At 40.4% G+C, this 27,047-nt stretch overlaps 1 protein-coding gene across 1 annotated transcript in view; it reads left to right on the top strand.

The window, feature by feature from the left end:
* The window catches only part of LOC105998470 (spermatogenesis-associated protein 31A6-like), an 83,727-nt gene that overhangs the window by 25,222 nt on the left and 31,458 nt on the right, over positions 1-27,047 (top strand). The window contains exons 7-10 of the mRNA XM_013033180.1: positions 11,936-12,057; positions 12,143-12,163; positions 13,432-13,605; positions 19,285-19,395. Of these exons, the coding sequence (XP_012888634.1) occupies positions 11,936-12,057; positions 12,143-12,163; positions 13,432-13,605; positions 19,285-19,395 (428 nt within the window). The remainder of the gene's footprint in view (positions 1-11,935; positions 12,058-12,142; positions 12,164-13,431; positions 13,606-19,284; positions 19,396-27,047) is intronic.

The following is a 27,047-nucleotide window of genomic DNA, read 5'->3' as shown; positions in this document are numbered from 1 at the left end:
ATGTAAGCCACTAAATATCCAAATTAACATTTTAAGGTTTTCATTGACATTAAATTGCCCATGGCATTTTAACAAATGCTTTTAATGCATTTGGTCAGGTACAAACACATACAAACACCCCACTCTACAGTAATCCCCCTTCTATATCATTGGCTTTGGTGGTTTGATTTTGTTTCTCCTAGTTTACATAAATGAGTGAAAACAATGTGTTACTTGTTTTGTGTGAATGGCCGATTTCACCCAACATGAACATCTCCAGGTCTATGCATTTTTTAAGCAAATTAGATCATTTCATTCTTAATGACCAAGTAGTGGATATTTTCATTATCTGTTTTTCAAACAAAGTAACATGGCAAATACATGATCAACTGTTCAACATTCCTAGGCATAAAGAAGATACAAATCAAAACTACACCAAGAATGGTTATCAAGAAAACAAATAGGAGCTGGGCACAGGTGTCTTAGGCCTGTAATCCTATCTACTCAGAAGGCTGAGATCTGAGGGTCATGGTTTGAAGCCAGCTGGGGCAGAAAAGTCCATGAAAGATTTAAAAAGCTGCAAGTGGCACTGTGGTTCAAGTGCCAGATGACCATCCTTTAGCAGTGAATCTCAGAGACAGTGCCCAAGCCCTGATTTCAAGCCCCAGGATCAACACACACACACACACACACACACACACACACACACACACACACACACACACTAACAAATACTAGTGAGGATGCAGTGGGAATAGAACTGTTATTTACTGCTGGTGGGAATGTAGTCTATTGAAATTAGTTTGCAAAGTCGGATGCTGATGATTCACGCCTGTAATCCTAGCTACTCAGAACACTTAGATCTGAGGATCCTGGTTCAAAGCCAGCCCGGGCAGGAAAGTCCATGAAACACTTAGCTCCAATTAACCACCAGAAAACCAGAAGTGGTGCTACCTCAAGTGGTAGAGTTCTAGCCTCGAGCTGAATAGCTAAGGGACAGCACCCAGGCCCAGAGTTCAAGTTCCACAACCGACAAAAAATAAATTAGCTTGGAGTTTTCTCAAAAATCAAAATCAGATATCCCATATAATCCTTCTATATCACTCTGGGAACATACCTCCCTCTTCAAAATAAATCAAAGTCGGCTTACAATGGAGACATCTGTATAACCACGTTTTGAGGTGCACGATGAGCAATAGCCAAATCATCAAGCCTCTCCCAAGTTTTACAAAGCAATTCCTTGATTTAGAAACACTGAATTTTATGTTGTGTGCTATTTGGCAATGTGCACATTGAAAATAGAAGTTCAATTTAGTATCTTCAAAGCAAAGCTAAATATTCCTTTTTTATATCACCCCTTTCATTATTCTCCATCATCTCCTCTGAACCCCATTTCTTATGTCAATTTTCTTAATTTTCTAAGATGTGCATTGAATTTTATGACTGCCTTATCCCCTCCTTGCCTCTCTTCATTTGTTTACTTCCTTCATTTTATCCCACCACCCCTACCTTTAGAGTACTTTTTCCTTGTGTTTATTTTGTTGGTCCATGAATTTGCCCTTCTGAGGAAGTATACCCTTATACTGGTTTTTAATTGTATAATTTTTAAATTTACTTATCTTTCTAAAATCTAAACAATAAATTTATAGTAGGAACTGTAAAGAAGTGGGAAATAAATATGATCCCTTTTCATAAGATAATCCCTAAAATACTCAGTTATTAATTGCATGGAAAACATTAGACACATTCCTGATCCACCGACGAATAGTAAATCCATGATTTGAGCAAAAACATCAATTACTCAGTATTAAGAAGATGGAAACTACAATGTAGAAACTAATGATTCAATCATAGCTGTATTAAATCATATCATTCTGAAATTTCACTCTTGGTAACTTGAAATCATAGTTGAAATCACAGTAGTGTGTCTAGTGCCTCCAATGTGTACAGGGTATATGGGACACTCATGACTTTACAACCCATGATTTCAGCATGTGAGATACAGAGAGAGTGGTCCTTCTGTGGAAATTAATACTTAGACAAGCACTTGTGAGGAAGAGCAGAGAGACACAAGTCATCACTGTTACTTCCTAGGCAATTACATACCTCGGACAAGATCATGTCCTTGTCACCATACCTGCACTCAGTGTTCATGACTGATGTCACCTACAGCTGGGAGGCAGTAGTACCTGAAACCCTTCACAGTTCCTTATGTAGCAAGACTGTGGAAACAAAAAGACAACCAACAAAAGCAAAATGTAGAATGAATTAGAATGAAACCCTCACAAAATGAACTATGGATAGATATTTCTGATTGTTTAGGGGATGGAGATCTCAATAAATTTAAAGTATGGTTTTGTAAGGACATTAAGAAGAAAAAAATGAAGAAGAGTATCACAACCTGTTCTTATTTCATCAATTTTGTGGATTTTATCAGTTATACTTTATATGAGAAATATGAATGAACATTTAATTTTTAGCAACTTAATTTAATGTTGAAAATTGAAAACTTGTTCATGTTTCAAGGTGTGAAAAGGTAAAATTATATTGAATTAGAGTTCTCTTGCAAACAGCATATCTGATACCAACTCTCAGACATCAAACTGGACCTCTAGAAGAACCTCAGAGATAGATTTCAAAAATAAACTCAAGGAGTATTTAAATCTATGTAAAACACCAAGGCATTGCTATCTCTAAAATAACCAGATTTTTCATTATGCAACTGGAAAAACTGACTAAAATACAGTGACAAGTCAGGGGTCACAATGTGCAGCCCCTAGGATGGGACCTCTCTCCTCCTGCTCCGGAGGAATGCCTGGGCCTGAGCACACGTCTCTAATCAGTGCACTCTGGGCCCTTCAAAGACTCTTCTGTTACATGTATTGCTAGTGATTTTCTAAGAAAAAAAATAATTTAACAATGCTACATGAAATTAAATGAAAGAATGGAATGACAAAATATAAGCAAAATATGGAAGGTACAAAATGTGGGTTATTTAATTGGTCAATCATATTTCCTAGGTGTTGAAATGATACTGGGGAGGCTAGAAGATGGTTAAGTTCATGTATCACCAGCCTAAATTATGCCAACTCTCTAATCCAGTTCAGGTACCAAGTATTAGTCAGTGATCAGCTACTGTGTATAAACTTCTTAGAATAAGTTGTGATATTTGCAATAGTCCTGATTTTTAATAAAATTTCTGGAATCCCAGAGATTTCTACATAAATGAGAAGCTAAGGGAATGAGATGTCGCCCTTTAAACATCTACAAATCCCATTATGTAGAGGAAGGGCATTTTAACCATCACACATTCCATTAGCATTTGCCTCACTAGATTAGGCTTAGAATTTTCAAAACCCAAAACAACAGCCTGTATGAGTCAAAAGCATTATGCTCATTCATATCTTATACAATATATTTGACCTCAGAATCATCTACATGGCAATAATTAACATGTTCACTTGTGATGGTTAAGGGATGCATTGAACTTAAGTCCTAATTAACCTCTCAACTTTAAAATACTCTAAAACAGGAATCAAATACTCATTTCTGTAGTTATACCACCATAATTTACAACAATGAACTTAGATGCAGCAGCATTAAGTTTAAGTTGTACTTCCTTCATCTTTCACTGAAAAATAGTTTTACCCCTTAAAGAGTACAAGATAATTTGAGTTTAACTATATTAGCATTTAATCACTTGATGTGGGTTTTTTGATAATAGCAAAAGTAACATGGTCAGTAGAACTAGCATGAATAGATTAATACATCTCCAAAGAGTCAGCCCACATCTCCCTTCACAACATTAGCATGAAAGGGAATCCTTACTTTCTTATTTTTTAATTAATTTTTTAAATCATCTTTAAGTAGTCGTAGAAAGGAGTTGCAATTTAACAGAAGGGTTTATAAATACAATGTATCTTGGTCAGTGTCACCTCTTTCAAAATTCTCCACCACTCTGTCCCTACCTCTTCCCTCACTCTTCTTAATTTTTTAGATTATACTTCTGCATTTTTCTCCCCCTCTCTTCTTCATTCCTCTACCCCTTTTCCCTTGGCTCCAGCCCACCCCTTTTGAGTACAGACTTCCTCTAGAGTCCTTCTTTTCAATGGTATATTTCTAACCTCCCACACAGGTCCTGGGATTTGGTCCATGGCACTAGCCAGGGCACCTGCACAGCACAGAGGCGTCATGTTGTGTCTTTGCTTTTCCCTGTAGTTCTGCTATAGGCTCATATATATTTTAAATTCATCAGTTTCACTTTTTCATAAGTACCTCACTTGTCTAATCAACTTTGTCTAATCTGTTTATAAACTAAAAAGGGATGACATACTTGGAAATAATGTATAAATTCCAATGATCCTTTTCTGACCTGAGCTTCCTTTAGGAGCACTTATTGTCATTCAGTATAAGGAAAAGTTAGCAACACCACAGAAAAATACATACTAAGCAAGAAGAAAGCTGTAAATTATAACGTAACAATTGTCTTCAATTACATTAAATACATTGTAATTAAAATTATAGCTCTAAGAATGAAAAATAACTAAGAGTATAAAACTCTTTCTGAAGTAGTTCAGGGCAAATTTACAAGAGGACAATAGTAAACAAACCACAAGGCTGTGGTTGCTGGACAGCTATAAAGCTGCTACTTAAGGACACCTGAAGAAAGGGAGAGGCCAGTGAAGCACCTCCATAGCTAAAGACAAAAAAATCATCATGCAAAGATTAATAGACACACTGATAGATGCTCTCCTTTCTTTTCCTCCTTCCTTCTCTCCTTTTTAGTTAACAGGAAAATGACTGAACTTGTAGGAAACATCAATCTTGACCAAGGTGTGCTAGTAAATCTGGAATAACAGGCTCTCAAAGAGAATTAAAAGTCTGATTTATACCATCTGTTATTTGTATGAGTTCACACCTCCATCCAAAATTGAATCTGATCTTTACTGACCTCAAAGCTGGAAAGCTTTGCTCAGTTTCACATATTGTATGACTTTTCCTCCAAGCTGTTGGAAGATAGATGAACATCTATAGAGCTGAAAGCATAGTCAGTTGTCATGAAATAAGGAACCAGTATTGGTTTGCAAATTTACCTTACATCATTTCTACTATTATATTATTTTATTTTAAATAATGAGTGGATCAAAAAATTAATGAAAGGTAATGATTGGCCCATCCTCACTAATGAAAATTGCAATCAATACCACTATCTCCACTAGATGGATCAACTTGACCAAAACTCAACAGAGAAACTGCACATCTAAACAACTGAATAGATCAACTAGATTTAACAGGCATCTACTGAATATTTCACCCAGCAGCATCACAATAAACATTTTTCTCAGCAGCACATGGAACATTTTCTAAAATAGACCACATTTTAGCAAAGCATACTTGTCCAAATTCAGAAACATTGAAGTTATACTTGCATTCTTTCAGACCACAAGTGAATAAAATTAGAACAACACCAAAAGCCACCAAAGAAAGTCCTGTAACACATAGAGGCTGAACAACACATTGCTGAATCACGAATGGGTCATGCAAGAGATTAGAAAGGAAATTCAAATGTTCATGATATTCAACAAAATGAACACACAAATTAGAAGCTCCTCTGGGACACAGCAAAGGCAGTACTCAGAGGCAAGTTTGTAGCTCTGAGTTCCTACATCAATAAGCATAAAAGGGATCCAAATAGGGAAAAAGGAAGTAAAACTCTCCCTCTTTGTGGATGACATGATCTTTATTTGAAGAATCCCACAGACTCCACTCCCAAATTACTCAAGCTGATTCAAAACTTTGGCAAAGTAGCAGGGTATAAAATTAACCCTCAAAAATCAATAGCTTTTCTGTATGCCAACAATGAGAAAAGTGTGGCGGAAATCAGGAAAGCAATTCCATTTGTAATAGCCCCATAAAAAATAAAATACCTAGGAATTAACCAAAGAAGTGAAGGACCTCTATGATGAAAACTTTAAAAACCTGAAAAAGGAAACCAAAATAGAGCTTAGAAAGTGGAAAAACCTCCCATGATCCTGGATTGGAAAGATCAACATCATGAAAATGGCAATACTTCCCAAGGCTATGTACAAATTCAATGCGATAGCTATCAATATTACAACCTCTTTCTTCAAGGAAATAGAAGAGGCAATCCAAAAATTCATATAGAACAATAAAAGACTCTGAATAGCAAAAACAATCCTTAACAGAAAGAACAGTGCTGGAGGAAATCAATACCAAATTTCAAACTCTACTACAAAGCCATAGTAATCAAAACAGCTGGGTACTGGCACAAGAACAGACCTCAGGACCAATGGAATAGAATTGAAAACCCAGAAATGAACCCACAGACATAATCTAATCTAATCTTTGAAAGGGGAACTAAAAAAAATAGAATGGGGGCTGGGAAGGTGGCTCAGTGGTAGAGGGCTTGCCTTGCATGAATGAGGCCCTGGTTCGATTCTTCAGCACCACATAAGCAAAAAGAAAAAAGCCGGAAGTGCTGCTGTGGCTCAAGTGGTAGAGTGCTAGCCTTGAGCTGAAGAGCTGAGGGACAGCGCCCAGGCCCAGAGTTCAGGCCACACGACCGGACTCCTCCCCCAAAAAACAAACAAAAAAATAGAATGGAAGAAAGACAGCCTCTTCAGTAAATGGTGCTGGCAAAGTGGTATAATCACTTGTAGAAAACTAAACCTAGATCCTTATATATCACTCTGCACCAGAATCAACTCCAAATGGATCAAAGAACTTGGAGTCAAAGAAGACACTCTGAAAACATTACAGGATGGAATAGGAGAAACCCTAGGTCTCCTTGGCACAGACCACAGACCGAAATTTTCTTAATAGAGACCCAGAAACACAACAAATCAAAGAAAGGTTGGACACATGGGATTGCATAAACCTGTAGGGCTTCTTCATGACAAAGGACATAGCTAGCAAGCTCAATTGAAAGCCCACGAATTGGGAGAAGATCTTCACTAGCCATACAATGGACAAGGGTCTCATATCTAAAATTAAATCCCCCAACAAAAAATCCTCAAAGAACAACTGTCCAATAAATAAGTGGGCTAAAAACTTAAAGAGAAACTTCTCTGAAAAGGAAAGAAGGATGTGTCTATTGAGACACATGAAAAAATGCTCAACCTCCCAAGCCATAAAAGAAATGCAAATCAGACACAGACTAGACAAGCAGAAATGGTCAGATAAATTGATGTTAGATGAAATGAACCCCAGGATAAGGACTCAAATGGATTTTCTTTCTTGTGATTGTTTCTAACATATTTATAAGATGATTTTTTTTGTTGCTTTGTATGTCCCTCCCGCACAGTATAACCCCTGTTTTCACTGTAGTTGATGTTGGTATAATTTGTGGAGGGGAAGAAAAAAAACAAATTGTTTAAATAAGGATACAGGTGGACCCATTGCAACAATGAGATGTACAACACGTTATGTCGAAAAACAAACTTTACAATTTTGTCGGGTGGGGGGAGGGGGGAAGGGGAGAGAGAGGGGGGAGGAGGGGGAAGAGAGATGGGAAGGGATGCAAAATTCCCAGGAAACAAAGGAGGGGGCAAAAATGCTTGATAAGAAATGTACTCATAAGACCTCCAATACTCTTGGATAGGCAGACTTAATATAGTGAAAATGGTAATACTGCCAAAATTGATATACAAATTCAATGCAATTCCTATTAAAATCCCAATGGTGTACATCACTGAAATACAGAAAACAGTCCAAAAATTCATATGGAACAACAAAAGACCTAGAATAGCAAAAACAATTCTAGGGAATAAAGACAACATGGGAGGGATATACATGCGAACTTCAAACTCTACTATAGAGCTATAATAACAAAGACAGCATGGTACTAGCACAAAAACAGACCCGAAGACCAATGGAACAGAATAGAAGATCCAGAAATAAATCCACAGGCCTACAGCCAGCTGATATTCGACAAAAGAGCCAAAGACATACAATGGAAGAAACACAGACTCTTCAATCATTGGTGCTAGGAAAACTAGTCGGCCACCTGCAGAAAACTAAAAGTGGACCCCAGCCTATCACCATGCACCAACATCAACTCAAAATGGATTAAAGACCTTAACATCAAACCTGAATCTCTGAAACTACTGCAGGACAGAGTAGGAGAGACACTTGAACTAATAGGCACAGGAAAGAACTTCCTGAACAGAGTTCCCAGGGTCACAACAAATTGGAGAGAGACTGGACAAATGGGACTACCTTAAAATAAAAAGCTTCTGCACAGCTAAAGCTATCGCAACCAAGCTAGAAAGACAACCAACTAATTGGGAAAAAATATTTACCAGCAATATATCAGACAAGGGGTTAAATCCTGTATATACAGGGAACTCAAGAAACTAATCCCTCCCAACCTAACAAACCAATTACTAAATGGGCAAGGGAACTAAAGAGAGACTTCTCAGATGAAGAAATAAAAATGGCAAAGAAACACATGAGGAAAGGTTCATCATCCCTGGTGGTGAAGGAAATGCAAATAAAGACAACCCTGAGATACCACCTTACCCCAGTCAGAATGTCCCACATCCACACGTCAGCCAACAACAAATGCTGGAGGGGATGCGGAGAAAGAGGAACCCTATTACACTGCTGGTGGGAATGTACACTTATACAACCACTTTGGAAAGCAGTCTGGAGGGTCCTCAGAAAGCTAAAGATTGACCTCCCTTATGCCCCAGTCATACCACCTCTAGGCATCTACCTTGAAAAACAGGAACCAATATACAAGGACACGTGCACCTCCATGTTTATTGCAGCACTGTTCACAATAGCTAGGATACGGAAACAACCCAGATGCCCCACCACAGATGAATGGATTCAAAAATTGTGGTATATATACACAATGGAATATTATGCAGCCATTAGAAATGACAAAATAATGGCATTTGCAGGGAAATGGATGGAGCTAGAAGAAATCATGTTGAGCTAGGTAAGCCAAGAGCAAAAAGACAAACGGTACATGGTCTCCCTGATAAGTGGATGTTAAATCCAAAATGTTAGGTAATACGACAAAATTAACAGGACTTAAGAATCAAAGAACTTCCACTCATCTGGTCAAACCACTACTAAATAACCCCATGCTGCTGATCACATGTATAGTGTATATGTGTACACTGTTATATGTTATAGACCGTGATAGACAATTTGCTCCAGGAAAGTTAGAATGAGTTTGTGACTTTAAATGAGCATCATTATCCCACAATACTGGGAAATTTGGGGAATTATGTAACCACTTAATCACAATAAAAAAAACCACCAGAAAACTAGAAGTGGCACTATGGCTCAAGTGGCAGAGCATGAGCCCTGAGCTGAATGCTCAGGGACAGCTCAAGCCCCACGACTGACAAAAGAGAGAGAGAGAGAGAGAGATCTTTCATGGGATTGTTTCTAACACATTTATAAGATTATGTCTTTGTTGCTTTGTATGTCCCTCCCCCATGGTATAACCCCTGCTTTCACTATATATGATGTTGGTATATGTGGAGGGGAAGGGAAAAAACAAATCGTTAAAACAGGGATACGGGAGGACCCATTGCAACAATGAGATGTACAAGTCATTATGTCGAAAAACGAACTTTACAACTTTGGTGGGGGGAGGATAAGAAGGATTGGGAAGGGGAGACAAAGGAGGAGGCTACAAAGCTAGATAAGAAATGTGCTCATTATTTTACCCATGTAATTGTAACCCCTCTGTACGGTATTTTCACAATTAAAAAAAAAGAAATGCAAATCAAAACAACATTGAGATACCACCTCACCCCAGTTAGAATGGCTAGAATCAAGAACTCTAATAAAAACAGATGCTAGAGCGGATATAGACAGAAGGGAACCCTACTGCATTGTTGGTGGGAGTGTAAACATGTTCAACCACTTTGGAAAGTAGTATGGAGGTTCCTCAAAAGACTCCACATAGAGCTCCCCTATTACCCAGCAATCCCACTCTTGGGCATTTACCCAAATGATCACAAACAATATCATACTAAAGCTACCAGCAAAACTATGTTTATTGCACCATTATTTACCATAGCTAAGATATAGAACCAACACAGGTGCCCCTCAGTAGATGAATGGATCATGAAAATGTGGTACATATACACAATAGAATTCCATGCCTCCATCAGAAAGAATGACATTGCCACATTTGTTAGGAAATGGAAAGACTTGGAAAAAATTATATTAAGTGAAGTAAGCCAGGCCCAAAGAAACACAGGTCCCATGGTTTCCCTTATTTGCAATAACTAGTATGTGTTTGAGACAAGAAGAAACGGTCAGATAAGTTGATGTTAGGTGAAATAAACCCCAAGATAAGGACTCAAATGTTTTTTCTTTCTTGCGATTGTTTCCAACATATTTATAAAATGATTTCTTTGTTGCTTTATATGTCCCTCCCCCACGGTATAACCCCTGTTTTCACTGTAGTTGATATAGGGATACAGGTGGACCCATTGCAACAATGAGATGTATAAGACGTTATGTCGAATAACGAACTTTACAACTTTCGCATGGGGTGGGCGGAGATGGGAAGGGATGGAAAGGGGAAACAAAGGAGGAGGCAACAGTGCTTGTTAAGAAATGTACTCATTACTTTGCTCATGTAATTGTAACCCCTCTGTACAGCATTTTCACAATTAAAAGAAAGCTCATGTCACACAAGAGTCTTAAATATATTAATAGACTTATTTTAAAAAAGATCACTCAGATCTCACATTGTGCAGTTCATTCAGGCTCAGGGTCTAACCTGGTTGGATAGGCAGGTGGATTCCTGAAAGCTGCATTGTGATGTTCATTCCTTCTTGTCTATTACCCCCAATTCCCAAGAAAATGTGCAGATGATGAAACAGATGGCATATCCTGGACAATCACTACCCAGAGTGCCACATGCACTGACCCAAATCTGAGCCTCGAGCTCCACAGGCCTCCTGCTCCTGAACAGGTGCTTGTACTGGGGGTTCAGACTTGCATTTGCTTGAGTACATGACCATGAATTCATGCATGGCACAGTAGGTTGTGACATTAGAGGCTGTTTTGTGAAACTGTGGCAATGTAGGATGCTGTCTTCCCAGTTTGTCTATTCCAGATAGTTTCACTCAAGAAGGAGAGATGCTAAGGCACAACTCATCTACTGCCTGATAAGTATTGGTCAAGAAAATGTCAGGTGGCCTATGAACTTTTGGGAATATCATTGTCCCTACTGAGATCAGACATCTCATTTAGTGAGGTTTTTGTCTGAATGACACAACTTGAACCAACCATTATCCTTTCACACTTTGCTGCAACCCCTAGAACTCTGGACAGGACACCCTTCATGTTGATAGCTTGACTGCATTCCTCGTGTTGTCTAAGTCAAGCCACATCCTTAAACCTTTACAAAGCTTTGGATAAATATTTGAAAGAGTAGTTTGAATATTTCAATCATCACAGTGATCCTAATTTTCCAGATGAGACAAAGAAGGCTATTAAAAAGCAGGAGTCACATGAGATCCCAGCTTCCTTTCCTTTCTAGGATTTACAAAATGGATCTTTCTCTGTGGCTGGTCATCCTTTGCTAGGGAATGGCCTCAGCTGTTCCATTTTTCATCCCACTTTGCATGGGTGGAAGACAAAGAGATGAAAAGCTATAGCACAGTGGGGGTAACATCAAAGTGTTCAGAGAGACCTCAGAGACAAGATGCTTGCTGATGGAACTAATAGCAAGAGAGTAGCTTCCAGTAGCCAGGTCTTAGAAAGGCAGTAACCTAATGCTAGTCATAGAAGCACAATATGGGGAGGCATCCTGCTCTTCTCTGACTATAAAGAATAGCTTCCAAAAGTGCTCTGCATCCTGGCCGGAGTCTCTCTCCAGCTTTTTTGGCACGTCCATTTAGTAAACAGGGCTGGGTTTAAATAGAAAAGGCAATTATTACTTATACTCTTTCCTAAGATGAAGAGGGACAGAGGAAAGTACTATGGGAGATGGGCATGAAAATTATTGAATTTCACAATGCAGAGTACAGCCAAGGGAAACATGGCTTCACCTTGTCGATGAATGCCTTGGTAATTATGGTAAGTGTCATGTGCATTGCTTGCTCTCTTCAGTTCTACACAAAATGGTCTTACTTTTTAATATTTCCTTTACTCTTCTCGGAAGATCACTGAAGAATTCAAACAGGTGAGGTATGTCTTTCAGCCCAATAGGCATAATGAGGGACAGATATATCTGGAACTTCTATTTGGTGAGCTGCTGGTATCTGTGGACTGGAGAGAGAAAAGCTATGTGACTACTGTGCAGGCTCAGGTGTTACACAGTCACAGTAGACCCTTTCACTTCCCACAGGAAATAGTTGTCACTTACCTTTGCAGACTCTGGAGTGACGTGGAGTTCATTTTCCTTTCTGAAGGATGTTCCACCATAGGATCTGATGTCAATGTCTTACTAGTTGTGTTATGCATGACAGATTTTGTTCTCTAATCTGGGTAGGTGCAGTTCTTGTTGGGCTTTTAACAATTGGTGTACTAGAAGGATTGCAAGGTCTGAGAATGCGTCCACCAATGCGGGCTTAGAGTTTCAAGCTGAATGAGGTATTGCAGAAGCTGACCAGCCAGGGACACAGTACAGAATCAGGAGCTAACACTGTGACCCCAAGCATGGATACACTTGAGGCTGACAAAGGCAAACATAGCAAGCAGGTGCAAGCTATGAAGTCCCAGTAATATGATAACATCAACTTTTTGGAAACAGGGGACTTTTACAATGTATTGCATTCCTCAGTTCCCAGTAAGAGGTTATTGCATTCCTTAGTTCATGGTAGAAGGTTAAATTCCTGACTCAGTTTCCTTGCTTGGTCTAGGGGCTTTTTTATCCTAAGAGCCTCTTATAGTCCCTCCTTCTTTTCATAACCTAGTCAAATACTTGATTCTTCTTTATGACTCAGGGGGCTGAACTGGGCCTGAAGGACCATCAGTTTGACAGTCCCAATCCTTCCTCCCCACCATACAGATAAACATAAAGAATTGTAACAATGAGATGTACAAGATACTATGTTGAAAAACAAACTTTACAATTTAAGTGGAAAGGGGGGAGGAGGAGAGGGGGAGAGTGTAGTTGTGGAGGTGGGAGGGAAGGGATGGTAAGGGAAAAACAAATGGGAGGTAACAATGCTTGGTAGGAAATGTACTCATTACCTTGTTATGTAACTGTAACCCCTCTGTACAGTATTTTAAATAAAAAATATATTTTTTAAAAAGAATAGTTTCATATCAGTGCACCCATCCTGACCCTAGGTATATCATAGCCAACTTAATTTCATACCAACTGTATTCATAAGCTCCATTTTTAACACATACTCCTACTATTTGCTGCATACTTAACCTTTCTGAGGTTTGTCTTCTTCCCCTTTTCACTCTGACACAAACATTTTAAGACAACCCTTATTGAAGGACAAAAGTTCCAGAAAACTGCTATCCAATTACCCCAGTGAGCAGAGCCTAGTGAACTGTTCTGGTCCTCAACCCACCTGGGGCTGCAGGCATGATGGACTAGAACTTGCTTTCCAATATGTCAAGGAAAATGGAGGCATGGACTCAGAGGAATCCAACCCATATGAATACAGAGTAATTGCTGCTCTTTAATTTTGTTGGCATTCCCTCTTGGATTGTAGACAATGGACCAACTTCAGAGAAAAGATGCCTTCTTCTGAATTATAGCTTTAGAAGATAGGATCTATTTCTGTCAACTGTCTGATCTGTCACTATCATTCAATAGCCTTTCAGAGTTCTGTGATTTAGCAGTTAGTATATAGGTGATCTTATTTCTGTGTAACATAAAGTATAGTCATGCTATTTTATATCTAATGGATTTGCCAATTGTGAATGATTTGTATGAACACCATTGGTAGAATAACCCATTAAGGAAATATGAGAAGATTTTCAGTTTCAAATCAAGTATTAACATTGTGTGGCCCATGACATAGGGATCTCTACACAGAACACTTATTTTTATTAAGACACCTGTGAATCTTATCTCATCTGTGTCCAGTTTATATCTACATCACTTTGGCAGTTAAATACATGTTCTTTTTTCTTTTTTTTTTTTCTTTTTCTTTTTTATGTCAGTCATGGGGCCTCAACTCTGGGCCTGGGCACTGTCCTTCACCTCTTCAGCTGTAGACTAGCATTCTACCACTTGAGCCTCAGCCCCACTTCCAGCTTTTTCTGCTTATGTGGTGCTGAGGAATCGAACCCAGGGCCTCATGCATGCAAGGCAAGCACTCTACCACTAAGCCACCTTCCCAGCCCCCTAAATACATGTTCTTTACCCAGAGAAAAACCCTCCTGGGTTAATTCCTGCTTTTCCAAAAGGAAGATACAAATTCAATATACCACTGCAATAGGAACTAAGTTCAAAGTGAATGAGAAAAGTATGTTCAATGAATCAGTAGGGTCTATCTCTAGAATATTGGAGGAAAAACTTCAGAGTCCAGAAGAATGAAGAGCGGTTGTGTGCGTGTGCACACATGTTTATCCAGTAGTCATTTAAAAATCATGAGCAATGCCTGGATAGTACTTCTGCTATCATGCCCTCCTCCATTCTGGCTTGACATCCTCCATCTCAGGTCCTTAGCCCCTCCCCCAAAATCAGTTGATCTGGCCAGGCCTAACCACAATTGGCTGTTCTTCCTTGGTTGTTGCTTTCACTTCATTTCCCAGAGTCATATGTTATCTCTATCCTGCAGCTGTAGCCATAAATTGTTGCCCCACCATAAATGGAATTCCTCACCTTCATGTACCTCACTACTCCACAACTCACACAAACCAGACCACAGACAATTCCCTGCCCTCAATCCTCCCCCCCCCCGTTCTATAAGTCAACCTTACACAAAGACAGACTGTTATCCCCACCTGAGAGGGTCAGCTTGCCAGCTTGCTGACATCACACTTTGCTGTACATGACTTAGTAGCCATGTGGTCTTCCAGACTGAGGCACGTTCATTGGTGCCATCACTCAGATCTAAGTGCCCCTAGTGGTCCTTGCTCTTCCCCTCAGGAAATTTGAGCAGATCTAGGGTGGCAAACTCAGGCACTCCCACAGAACCGCTGAGGTGATTGCCTCCTGACTGAGTGCTTTTTCTACATCAACCAGTCACCAATATGACATTTTTTCTGGGTGAGTGACCATTCAATGTCAGAGATTGGAGTTCACAAGGGTGAAAGCCTGGTACTGAGTTCTGAGCCCTTCCTTGGAGGCTTAGGCCTCTAGAAGGTTTGTATAGGCCAAGGGATGGAATAATTGCATGGGGCCGACCCGTCATGTTGCATTCCTTTGTGTTCAGGACCCAGCAATTGGGGGTGACAATCCCTCTGCTGCCTGCTCCCTCTGTTAGTTGACCAGAGTCCCAGTGGGCATGCCCATGGATCTCTAGCATCAACTCTGCACACTCACCATGGGAGGGGCCCAATCCCAAATACCTCGGATTCTCCTCTGGGCTGCCTTTTACACAACCTAGAGGCCCTTAAGCTTCTGCCTGATGTTAAGCCTCATGAGCTTATACACTTGCATAATCAAATTGAGCTCCAATATTCATTCTACAATGATTACTTGTGGTCTTTTCATGGGACACTGGACACCAGTACTTTATGGGACCTATATAATTTCTGCAAGCACTCAGGCAAATGGAAGGAAACTTTCTATGTACAAAGCTTTTCCTCTCTCTCTGCCTCTGTGATTGTGCCCTTGAGAGTTGGGACAGGGGCAGGGTCATAGGGACCCCAACTCTGGTTCCCTCTCAATGCTAGCCATACTGGCTTAATGTTTTTTTAGCTAAAACTATGTCTCTCCATGCCCCCCTCTTCTTTCCTGGTCCTTTTTCAACTTTTGTTCCAATAACTACATGTTCTCCCTTTGCATTTCAGTAAACTGTCTGTCCTCTTTAAGAAAATTCCTCCTGTGTATGCCTTCTTGTGTAGCTGGCCCAATGTGGGGTGGTTGCAAGACTCAAAAGATAAAGCAGCTGCGTCTTTAAATGTAGTCACTGCAACAAGCTAACCACCCTGCTTGAACTCCATCACTGACAGATGCTGGCCAGCAAACACATAGGGGCCAGGTTCTCCTTTTTACTTCTCTCTCCTTTTCTCACCCAAAATCCCATTAGGGGAGAACTTTAGATATCATGCTTAAAATAAACCAGTCCCTTGTTCTTTCCTGAGTCTAATCATTTCAGAATCTAGATGCTTAATATCTCCTTTCAGGCAAAACTCCTCTAGGAATTTACTATAGACTCTAGGAAGAACTCGTCTCTCCACGCCAATTCTCTACAGGCCCTGGAGATCCACACCCACCTAAGAAGAGAGAGACAAAGGCCCCACGGTGGGTTTTCACATGATCCCACTCTTCCACCAAGCTTACTCCTTCTTCATTCCTGTAGGTATTTAAAGGTCAATTTATATGCTAATATGTCTCACTCCCAAATTTTTTTTAAAAAGTCTAGTATGTTGGTGTTGCTTGTTTTTCAAGCATTAAGCATGTGGTTCTATCATGCAATGGGCAAAAATGTATTTTGCCATTGGAATTCCAGGAAACTTATGGCCAACTTTCATTTTTCTAAAACACTGAAGTGTGCTTTAAAATTCTGTGCACAAATGTGTTTGTGTTTGCAAACATGTTCAAAGTAATCTTATTATACTACATAAAAATTATCATTATGGTGTAAAATTATTTGCTTTTTACTTAGATGGCTTACATTTTCTTTTTTGTATGTTTTTTATTGTAAAAATGTTGTACAGAGGGGTTACAGTTAAATGAGCAAGGTAATGAGCACATTTTCTATTGAGCATTGTTGCCTCCTCCTTTGTTTTCCCCCTACCATCCCTTCCTTACCACCTCACCAACTACTCCTTACCCTCCAACCTCCCCACCCCTGCCCAAGTTGTAAAGTTCATTTTCAACATAGTGTTTTTTACATCTCATTGTTACAGTGGGTTAACCTGTATCCTTATTTAAGCATTTTGCTTTTTCCCTTCTATGGCTTACATTTTCAACAGGGGCTCTTTAAAAAAATGTTTTATTAAAACTCTAAAAAATCAATATGGCTTCTTTTTTTTGTCATCATGAGGATTGAACTCTGGGCCTGAACGCTGTTCCTCAGCTCTTCAGCTCAAGGCTAGCACTCTACCACTTGAGCCTCTGTATCACTTTCCGTTTTCTGAGTGGTTTATTGGAGATAAGAGTCTCACAGACCTTCCTGTCTGCGCTGGCTTTGAACCACAATCCACAGATCTCAGCCTCTTGAGTAACTAGGATTACAGGCGTGAGCCACCAACACCCGGCCAATATGACTTCTTAAAGCTGCCCAAGTGTCCTAACCAATCACATTAGAAAGGTAAAACTAAAGTCTAAGAGTTGTTCATGATCAAGGTTTAGAACTTAACTAGTACATTGACAATTTTCTTTCAATTATATGAGAAAAAAACTGAATTCAGAACACATTTTCAAAACATAATGAGTAAATTGAATGAATTGATTATAAATGCATATGCCTCCTTATCTACTTATCCATGCTCATGTGTGACCCAGACTCTAGCGGCCCAAGAAAGAAGAACAGAGGCAACAAAACCACTAAACATGAATGGTAGCATTGCCTTCCCTACAGACCTTTAGCATCCAGTGGCTGAGACAGCTTCTGTGAAAATTCTCAACTGTCACTGGCAGTTAGAGGACAAACATATGACAGTTAGTCAATACTTCTGTACACATTGTATAGCCAGTAAGGTATACAGAAGATGTTCCAGCTGAACAGAGTTGAAAAACATGTCAGTAAACTGTCTTCCCATGTTTCCTCATCCTAAAAATCCTAAAGGCTTTCTGAAGTTTGTTTTGTAATGACTGAATGGAGGACTCTTCAGGTGCACAATGAGAGATCTAGGCTGGGGTGAGTCTTCAGTGGCATTATGTCATGTGCCCATTCCTTCTAGAAGCTGCTTTGAGGAAGACCACAAACTGACCATCCCTACTCTGAGTGGCGGCACAAAGAAAAAAATGTCTCATGAGAATAAAGTGTGTATTGAGCACCAAGACACAACTGAGGAGGGAGACATCATCAGTTTGCTTAGGATCTTCTTATACACAAACAGACTTGCTGAGCATGGACTGGTTTCTCCTGAGGAAAATGCACCTCACAAGAAACTATGTAAGAAGCCATGGTATGCATGACTGACCACTAACGCACCAAGAGGACACTGCCATGGGGAGTGTATATGCTGGCCTGAGACATTTGTTTGCCTATGCTGGCAGGCATGGCTGAGTAGAGATGCAGGCTCTCTGGGAGGCAAGGCTGTCCCAGGGAAGTTAAAATATGAGATTCTCCTATCATTGACTATGGCTATGGATGGCTATGGCCAGTGGGGGGCTGGTTTGGGCAAAAGAGACTCTGCTATTCTTTATTTGGATTCCTCTAGGTAGAAAGATTCCATGTGGTAGTGAGAAAGGTGAGCTGTATGATAGTGGGAATATCAACAGATGGGAAGCTGAAATTCTTCTTTGTGCAAAGTTTTCGTGGAGGGAAAAGACTCATGTTGAAATCCCATTTTATTCCCTAAGATTCATCCAACAGTGCACAGGAGAGTCTGGGCTTCAGGAACTCCACTGTCCTTGAACATTGTGCTTGTGGTTAAATTAAGTCTTGCTTCTGGGTACTGGCTGACTGGATCTTTGACTTTTCTAGTGACTCTACCTGATTTTTGTCTTTACTAGGAAAAAAACTGACAAAAATTATTTATCTGGTTTTTGAAATGACTTTCTGGAGGATGCTCCCCTTTCTTTGGTAGAGACAAGGAAGAGTTCTTCCTTGTGGTTCTTATTTTCCTGAACTGGGCAGGAGGGCTCTGCTCCTGTCATTGTGAGAGCCTCATTCCTGTAGGCTTTGGGCCTCTGACAATTCTCCTTTTCATCAGATCCAGGAAACTTTTGCTATACCATGGGTCCTGGAGATTGGATGTCTCTGCCATTTCCCTGAGATCTTCAGTCCTTTCAGACGTGGATTCAACAAAGATCTCTCCTACTGACACACTGTAGCAGAAGCTTTCTTAGTTTTATGTCTCAGACATGCCCATTACTGGGCTTGTAGATGGTTCTAGTCTACTTCCCTCTGATCCTGGAACACTCTCATGGTGCCAGTTTTCTCAGAAAACAGTCTACCTTTGCCTCTCCAGTTGGAGAGACCTCTGAGGGTTGTTACTATACAGTATTTGTTCCTCTCAGATTTACACTATCTCTTGATTTTTTGTTACTTTTTGAAGAGCTTGTCCCTGGAACTGGACCCCCTTGTCGGGGGATTGGCCTTGAAGTTACTACAGGCCAGGTTCGGGGAAGCTCTCTGTGAAATTGCCATGTGGGGAGCCTTTTACAAAGTGAGGTGAGGTGATTTGTGGGCTTGAAAATCTTTACACACAAGCCCCACTAGTACTTCAGCCAAAGATTCTTTTTTTTTTTTTTTTTGCCGGTCATGGGGCTTGAACTCAGCTTGAGCACTACTCCTCAGCTCTTCAGCTCAAGGTGAGCACTCTATCGCTTGAGCCATAGACCACTTCCGGTTTTTGAGTGGTTTATTGGAGATAAGAGTCTCACAGACTTTCCAGATCTCAGCCTTCTGAGTAACTAGGATTACAGGCATGAGCCACCAGCTCCCGGCTTCAGCCAAAGATTCTTAATATGAGCCTCCTGTAGCTGTTGAATGGCAGCATCAAAGTCGAAAACCTCCGGGGAGGAGTCCTTGCAGGTTTCTCTAGTCTCTAAGGGTGGATCTCTGCCAGTTTCCATGCTAGACTTGGAGTTTTCAAGGGGGGTGGCCAACACATGGTCTGTCATGCCCCTGGAATGGATAACATGCATAGGGACCTTGCTCCCATTTTGTGATGAGATGTGATTTTATGTTTTTTTCATAAGCAGTTCTTGTTTGAATGAATCAGAATACATTTAAATGTATTCTGAACCCTGACTTGATGGCCCATTTCTAATTCTCTCTGTTTTGATACCTGGAAAATTCACAAGGAGCTGTGTCCTTATCCAGATCTTTAACTATCCTGCTCTTACAATGTTCCAGGTCCTTTATGGAGTTCTCCCATCTCTGAAACTTCTGAGCACTCTGAGGTTACCTTTTGTATATTGTGGCAACTATCATCTACAAAGATGGAGTTCTGTAAACACCTATGCTTGTCCTCTGCCTGGTCTGTTAATGGGAATTTCCCATGAAGAGACAGCTGGATCTTGAACTCTGTTCTATAGAGGTACTGCAGGAACCTCTCTTGGAGATGATGTTTTAACTTGTTCTTCAACCCAAAGCTGATGAAATCACCTGGAAGACTGATAAAGCCACTCTTTTGCCAGGGACCCTGCTCTTTAGTGAAAGCTTCGTGAAACTGTTGGACTACAGAGGGTAAAATCCCATAACTTTCCAAGTGCTTCATTACAAGGACATTTCCTACCTGTTCAACAGCAGGTAGACTAGGACATTTTATCTTTTTCTGAGCTGTAAGGCCAGAAAATGTACATGTCCTCATTGGAGGTGAATGGCATGCTAAGGAATGGTGCACAAGACGTAACATGGGCAAGGGCCTCAGACTCAGCCATTGGTGGAGGCTGGGGCCAGGGCAAAGCTGGCATGAAGTGTTGAGATTAGACCAAATGAGGCAGCAAGGCTGGGGTGAAAAGAATTGTGGAGGAACTTTACTCTGAACTTGCATGTATTTAGAGAATCTGTTGAACAAAATAGAGGGTAAGTCTAATGGATGACCAGACATTTTGACAGGAGCCACCAGGGACTCACTGTTCAGAAAGGGAAGGCCCCCCAACACTGTGGGGAAAAATACCTCCTGAGAATCACGAAGCTTCTGTGTTTCCCTTTGTGTTCCAGAAGGGCTGAGGGAAGGCAATGCCTTTTTCACTTCTCAATGACTGCATCCTGTTCCCCAGAGGATTCAGAAGGTTTTCTCTCTCCTGACAAGCTTTCAGCTTTATTCTTTCGAATCACTAACTCTGGCAGTTCCAGGATATCAGGGTTAAGGGCTGGGATAGGAGAAGGCACCCTAGAGCTGTTGGTTGGAGAGCTCTGTGGGGAGGTTTCTGGTGGGACTTCCCTGAGGTTCCATGGAGGAAGACCCAGTTTGAGTCAGGTTGAGTGCAGTGCAGGCCACAGGTTGAGGAGAATGAGAAGGGGGAGAAGAATGTGTGGTGAGCATAATAATGTTCTCTAGAGCAATTAAAGGTTCTAGAGTTTGAGACACATCCTGGGATGAGTGTGACCCAACAGAAACTGAGGAACACATCTGCACTTGTGACAAGGTAGAGGCCAGAGGCTGAGAGAAATCAGGTGGAGGGGTTGGGGAAGTCTTCAGGGACAAAATGCTAGAGAACATGTCCTCCTCAGAGTTCCTCATTGATGGAGGGCTGTAGGAGATTCTGAGTTGAAAACTTCACTTAGAGCATCTCCTATTAACAAGTGCTGAAAGCTGCTGATATCATTGAGCTTCCCTAGGTGGCTGTAGGAGACAGGAGACAAACTTCATTCAAAGCTTGACAAGGGTGATTACCTGCTATCAATGACACCCACTGAACCACACCCAGGTATTTACACAGCCCTTGCTTCTCTACATCCTGTGGCTTCAGCCACATCCCAGCCAACCTGAAGTCTTCCTCAACCCCAAGATAACTCCATTACCTGGAATACAAATGCAAGCACAAGGACATGTTGAAAATCCTTACCTAGTAGTCAAAGGGAAACTAGATCATGCATCTCCTGCTCCTATGTCTTTCCACAAGGGAGAAACAAGACTGTTGTTATGGCAGATGAGAGAGGCCTCTAGATCTTACAGGAGGCTGAATGAGACATCTTTTGTTAGAAAACATGAAAGATTAAACTGGATCTCAAATCTTAGTTCATGGTCACAAGACTGGTGCCAGAGCTGGAAAGGCAAAAGGGAATGTAGTGCTTCTTTATTTACAAGGTACCTCCTGCTCTGCGAACCTCTATAACTTGCAGTACCTCCCTTGTGGATGAGAGAGAAAGGACATGTCATCTCTCCTATTCAGGCTTCTTAGAGAAGTGATTTTGTCTACAATTGGGTCTGGAGGGCAGTCTCTTAAACCCTTCCTGCTTTGTGATGAAATCACAGCCTCATTTTTAAGCACATTTAAGCTCATTTAAGAACCTGAGAAGTGTCTCCAGTCCTGATTTCTTTCCCAGCAGACTCCTTCTAAGGGCTATACAAACTGAAATCCTTGGTGCCCTGGCTCTGGTCCTCAGACACAGAGATCAAATCCCCTTGGGAGAAAGTACAGAGCCTACCTTTCAGAGCACTTTGCTTCTTCCTGCTCTTGATCTGGTCTCTCCAAATGATGCAGAAAGATGAGAAAAGCAGGTCTTGGACCTATTTACTCTTTTCGTTCCCCTAGACAAGTTCAGCTATCTGGTGCACCTGGATAAAATGGTATTTTCATCTGTGTCCTTGCATATTTTTTCCTCATAATTAGTGTGACTGAAAATGATTTGTCTGTTTTTATTAAAAATATATTGGGTTTCTATATGAAACAACACAGATCACCTCAGTACTTTTTCTGTTCTCAGGACCATAGACCCTGATTTCCAGGTGCCTCTCAACTCCCAGGTTGACTTTTGTTGCATGAGTCCAAAGGTGACCTTAGCCTCTGATGGGAAGTTGACATGGGCTTTGAGCAGCCCTTTAATCAACATAACCCTGGGGAAAGTGTGGTATTCAGGGTCCTGGTGTGATGGGGTTCAAGTCATAGAGAGTTCAAGTCCTCAGCTCTCAAGACCCCAGTCATTATGGCTGAGTTTCAGGGTTTGATTTAACCCTGACAACTTGCTGCATACTGCACAGATGTTTTGGGAGCTCGGTATATTACTTTGTGCCACTGTCACCCTGCCCTCTTCTGACAGTGCCTAGGAGAATGTCACTCTCCAGGGCCTTGCTACTTGATTTGGAGAAGTGGAAACATCATGGAGAAAAGATTCAATTTTTTGTAACTTTAATTAGCTGTAAAAGGAGGTACTATTTAACAAACAGTTTATGAATACAATATTATCTTGATCAATGATAACCCTTTCAACATCTGTACCCATCCCTGTCCCACTCACTCCTTCCCCCATTCTCCTTAATTCTTTCTTAATATGTTTTCATTGTAAAAATACTGTATAGAGGGTTACAGTTACATGAGCAAGGTAATGAGTATATTATCTATCAAGCATTTTTGCCTCTTTATTTTTTCCCTACCATTCCTTCCCTCCCGCATCCACAACTACACTCCGTCCACCCCCGCCTAAATTGTAAAGTTCGTTTTCAACATAGTGTCTTGTTACAATGGGCCAACCTATATCCCTATTTAAGCATTTTGTTTTTTCCCTTCCCCTCCCGAAATTAGAGAAGTGTGCATACAAGATGCAGGGCACCAACATCAAATAGGACATGCATTGGAATCTTTCTGTGTTTCCCCTCTTCTCTTCTTCATTGACTACCCCTTCCCCACTGACCCCACTCTACCTCTTTCAAGACCTACTTCATGGTGTTTTATTTTGGTGAAGTTTGATTATGGGTTTTAAAGAATTTATACTTTGAGATCTCCCTGGAATATACTGTATTCCCTTAATACATTTATATACACTTACATACCACCCAACATATTTACTTATGAAGCTAAATCTACCTTCCACATATAAAGGAAACCAGGGATCCTTTATCTCTCTGGGCCTAATTTCATTCACTTAATGTAATTTTTTCCAGTTTTCTCATTATTTGGAAATTATGCAATATCATTCATTCTAATGAATGAGTGAAATTCCATTGTGCATATATATATATATATGCACTATATATATATATATATATATATATATATATCCCCATTTTGGGAGGTCTGTCCCTATGGTTCTTACCTTCCTCAACGTGTTCTTTCTCTCAGGTGTTGGTGAGGATGGATTTCTCTGGAAGCAGAGAAATAGTAGCACGGGGAAGAGCCTCACTTCACACACAATGGCAAGGAACATGTATGCATTCTCAAGGAAGAGGCCAGCGAAGCAACTCCATAGCTAAAGACAAAAAATCATCATGCACAGATTAATAGACACACTGATAGATGCTCTCCTTTCTTTTCCTCCTTCCTTCTCTCCATGTTAGTTAACAGGAAAATGATTGAACTTGTAGGAAACATCATTCTTGACCAAGGTGTGCTAGTAAATCTGTAATAACAAGCTCTCAAGGAGAATACTGTTTATTTTTTGTATGCGTTCACACCTTCACCCAAAATTGAATCTGGTCCTTACTGACCTCAAGGTTAGAAAGTGATGCTCAGTTTCACAAATTGTATGACTTTTCCTCCAAACAGTTAGAAGAGGGGTGAACATCTGTAGAGCTGAAAGCATAGGCAGTTATCACTAAATAAGGAACCAGTGGTAAAGTTTGAGAATTTACCTATTTATACTGTTATATTATTCTATTTTAAATAATGACTGGAGTGAAAAATTAATGAAAGGTAATGATTGGCTCATCCTAACTAATGAAAATTGGAATCAATACCTGACTTATAAGTAAAAAATATTAAAATTATTTACTTTAAAATCAGGAAGAAGCCTTCAATAGGAATCATTGCTTCTGTTAAACAGTACCCAAAAAAAACCTATCAATACTCAGGGAACATTAAAAAATTCAGAGCACAGAATTGAGGGAAAATATGCAACCACCAACATTTCTAGATGATGTCACTATAAAGCTAGAAAATCCAGAATATTTGGTCAACTATTGGCACAATATTTCTACCCAGATGTAAAATTTCAACTAATACAGAATAATATGTACACACAAAATATTTATGATGAGCCGGGTGCCAGTGGTTCACACCTGTAATCCTAGCTACTCAGGAGGCTGAGATCTGAAGATCACGGTTCAAAGCCAGCCCGGGCAGGAAAGTCCGAGAGACTCTTATCTCCAATAAACCACTAGAAAACCAGAAGTGGTGCTGTGGCTCAAGCGATAGAGCAGTCTCCTTGAGCTGCAGAGCTGAGGGACAGTGCCCAGCACAGAGTCCAAGCCCCGTGACCCACCAAATAAATAAATATATATATATATATTCATGATGTGCAAAAACAGAATGTTAGATGATAAACAATATTAAAATGTATTACATTTTAATTAAAAATTAAATATATTACATCTGTAAATCAAACTCACCAAAAGCTGTTGAATGATAGGACATAGATAGGACATGATCAGTCAGGTTATAGTATGTTCTGAAACATGAATGTGAGACTCCCTTTGAACAATTTAACAATGTGAGTCTCCCTTTGAACAATTAGCATGGGCTTTAGAAATAAATGAAAGGATTGTAAAATGGGTCCTTCAGTGCAGGGGATGGGTACTCACAGAAATGGGGAAGTTGAACAGACAGGATGAAAGATGGTGAATATGCTTGAAATACTTCATGTATATGTTTGAAAATGGAATAATGAGCTAGTACAAACTTTTGAGAAGGAGCACAGAGGAAACAGGAAGGTGACTGATTGGGTGAATTTGTTCAAGGTACATTGTATGTATATATGGACATATAAAAATGAAAATACCTTGTAATGATCAACAACTAATTGATGCTAATAAACATGCAAATAAAAGTTGAGTATATTTAAAAATATTATCCATACAGAAAACAGATATGAGAACATAAAATGACAACAAAACATACAAAGTATCTAAGAAAGCAATTTGTTGGTGCATGCGTGTTATGCTAGCTATTCAGGAGGCTGAGATCTGAGGATCGCAGTTAGAAGCCAGACTAAGCAGAAAAGCCTCTCTGAAACTCCAATTAAATCAGTCCCCCTCCAAGTGCTGGATTGCAGCAGCATCGGCCTGGGCCTCGGCTTGTCTAGCAGAAGTTCTCACCTGGCACCTCCCAGGATTCGTCGGCCTGGGCCTCGGCTTGTCTAGCAGAAGTTCTCACCTGGCACCTCCCAGGATTCGCAGGCAAACTCGCGTGAGCCCTCAGGGGCCTCAGGCCAGGCACATCCCAAGAAGGGCCCAAGGCCATCTGGCCTTCACGTCTGAACCAATGGTGACAGCCATCATTGGATGTATCACACAGTTCTCCTCAAGGACCACAAGCTGCACTTGACAGCCTCCTCCGGGCCTCTTCCTGTCGCAACCGCCAGAATAAACGGTCCCCGGAAGTCCTAAACTGACATGCAAACTGAGCGTCCTCACGTACAAAATGTTAACCAATCACAGTGTAGCATAGGGACATCATTCCCTTGCTTATAGAAAACCTACCCAATAGGGATGGCCCACTAATTTATGTAAATTATTCAGTGGAAATCTGGGTAGGAGCTTTCTCTATATGAGCCAGCTTCTCTATTACTTCTTCTTTTTTTTTAAGCCAAACTCAACAATTAGGTTCTTTTTATTTTCTTTTATGGTACTGACGACTGAACTGAAGACTGGTCAGCAAGCTTCCTAGGCAAGCACTCTTATGACTTGAGCTATATTGCCAGCTTTTTCTATTTTTATTGGATTTTGTCCAAACTGGTCTCAGATAAAAATCCTCCTACATCTACCTCTGTGTGGCTGTTTTCTATTTTGGTGTGTGTGAAAATACCATACAGAAGGGTTACAATTACATAGGCAAGATAATGAGTACATTTCTTATCAAGCATTGTAGCCTCCTCCTTTGTTTCCCCTTCCCATTCTCCCCCTGACCCCCCAAGCAATCCTCCTCCCCCTTTCCTCCCCCTACCACAGTTGTAAAGTCCACTTTCGACATAAGGAATTGTACATCTCATTGATGCAATGGGTCCACCTGTATCCCTACTTAAACAATTTGTTTTTTCCCTTCCCCTCCACAAATTATAGCAACATCAAATACAGTGAAAGCAGGGGTTATACCGTTGCTGAGGGACATATAAAGCAACAAAGAAATAATCTTATAAATGTGTTAGAAACAATCGCATGAAAAAAATTTTGAATACATATCTTAGGGTTCATTTCCCTAACATCAACTTTTCTGA

This window comes from Dipodomys ordii, unplaced genomic scaffold (genome assembly GCF_000151885.1).
Source record: "Dipodomys ordii isolate 6190 unplaced genomic scaffold, Dord_2.0 Scaffold164, whole genome shotgun sequence".
Taxonomy (NCBI): domain Eukaryota; kingdom Metazoa; phylum Chordata; class Mammalia; order Rodentia; family Heteromyidae; genus Dipodomys; species Dipodomys ordii.
Note: the sequence above shows the minus strand (reverse complement) of the source record. Positions and strands in the feature narration are given on the sequence as shown.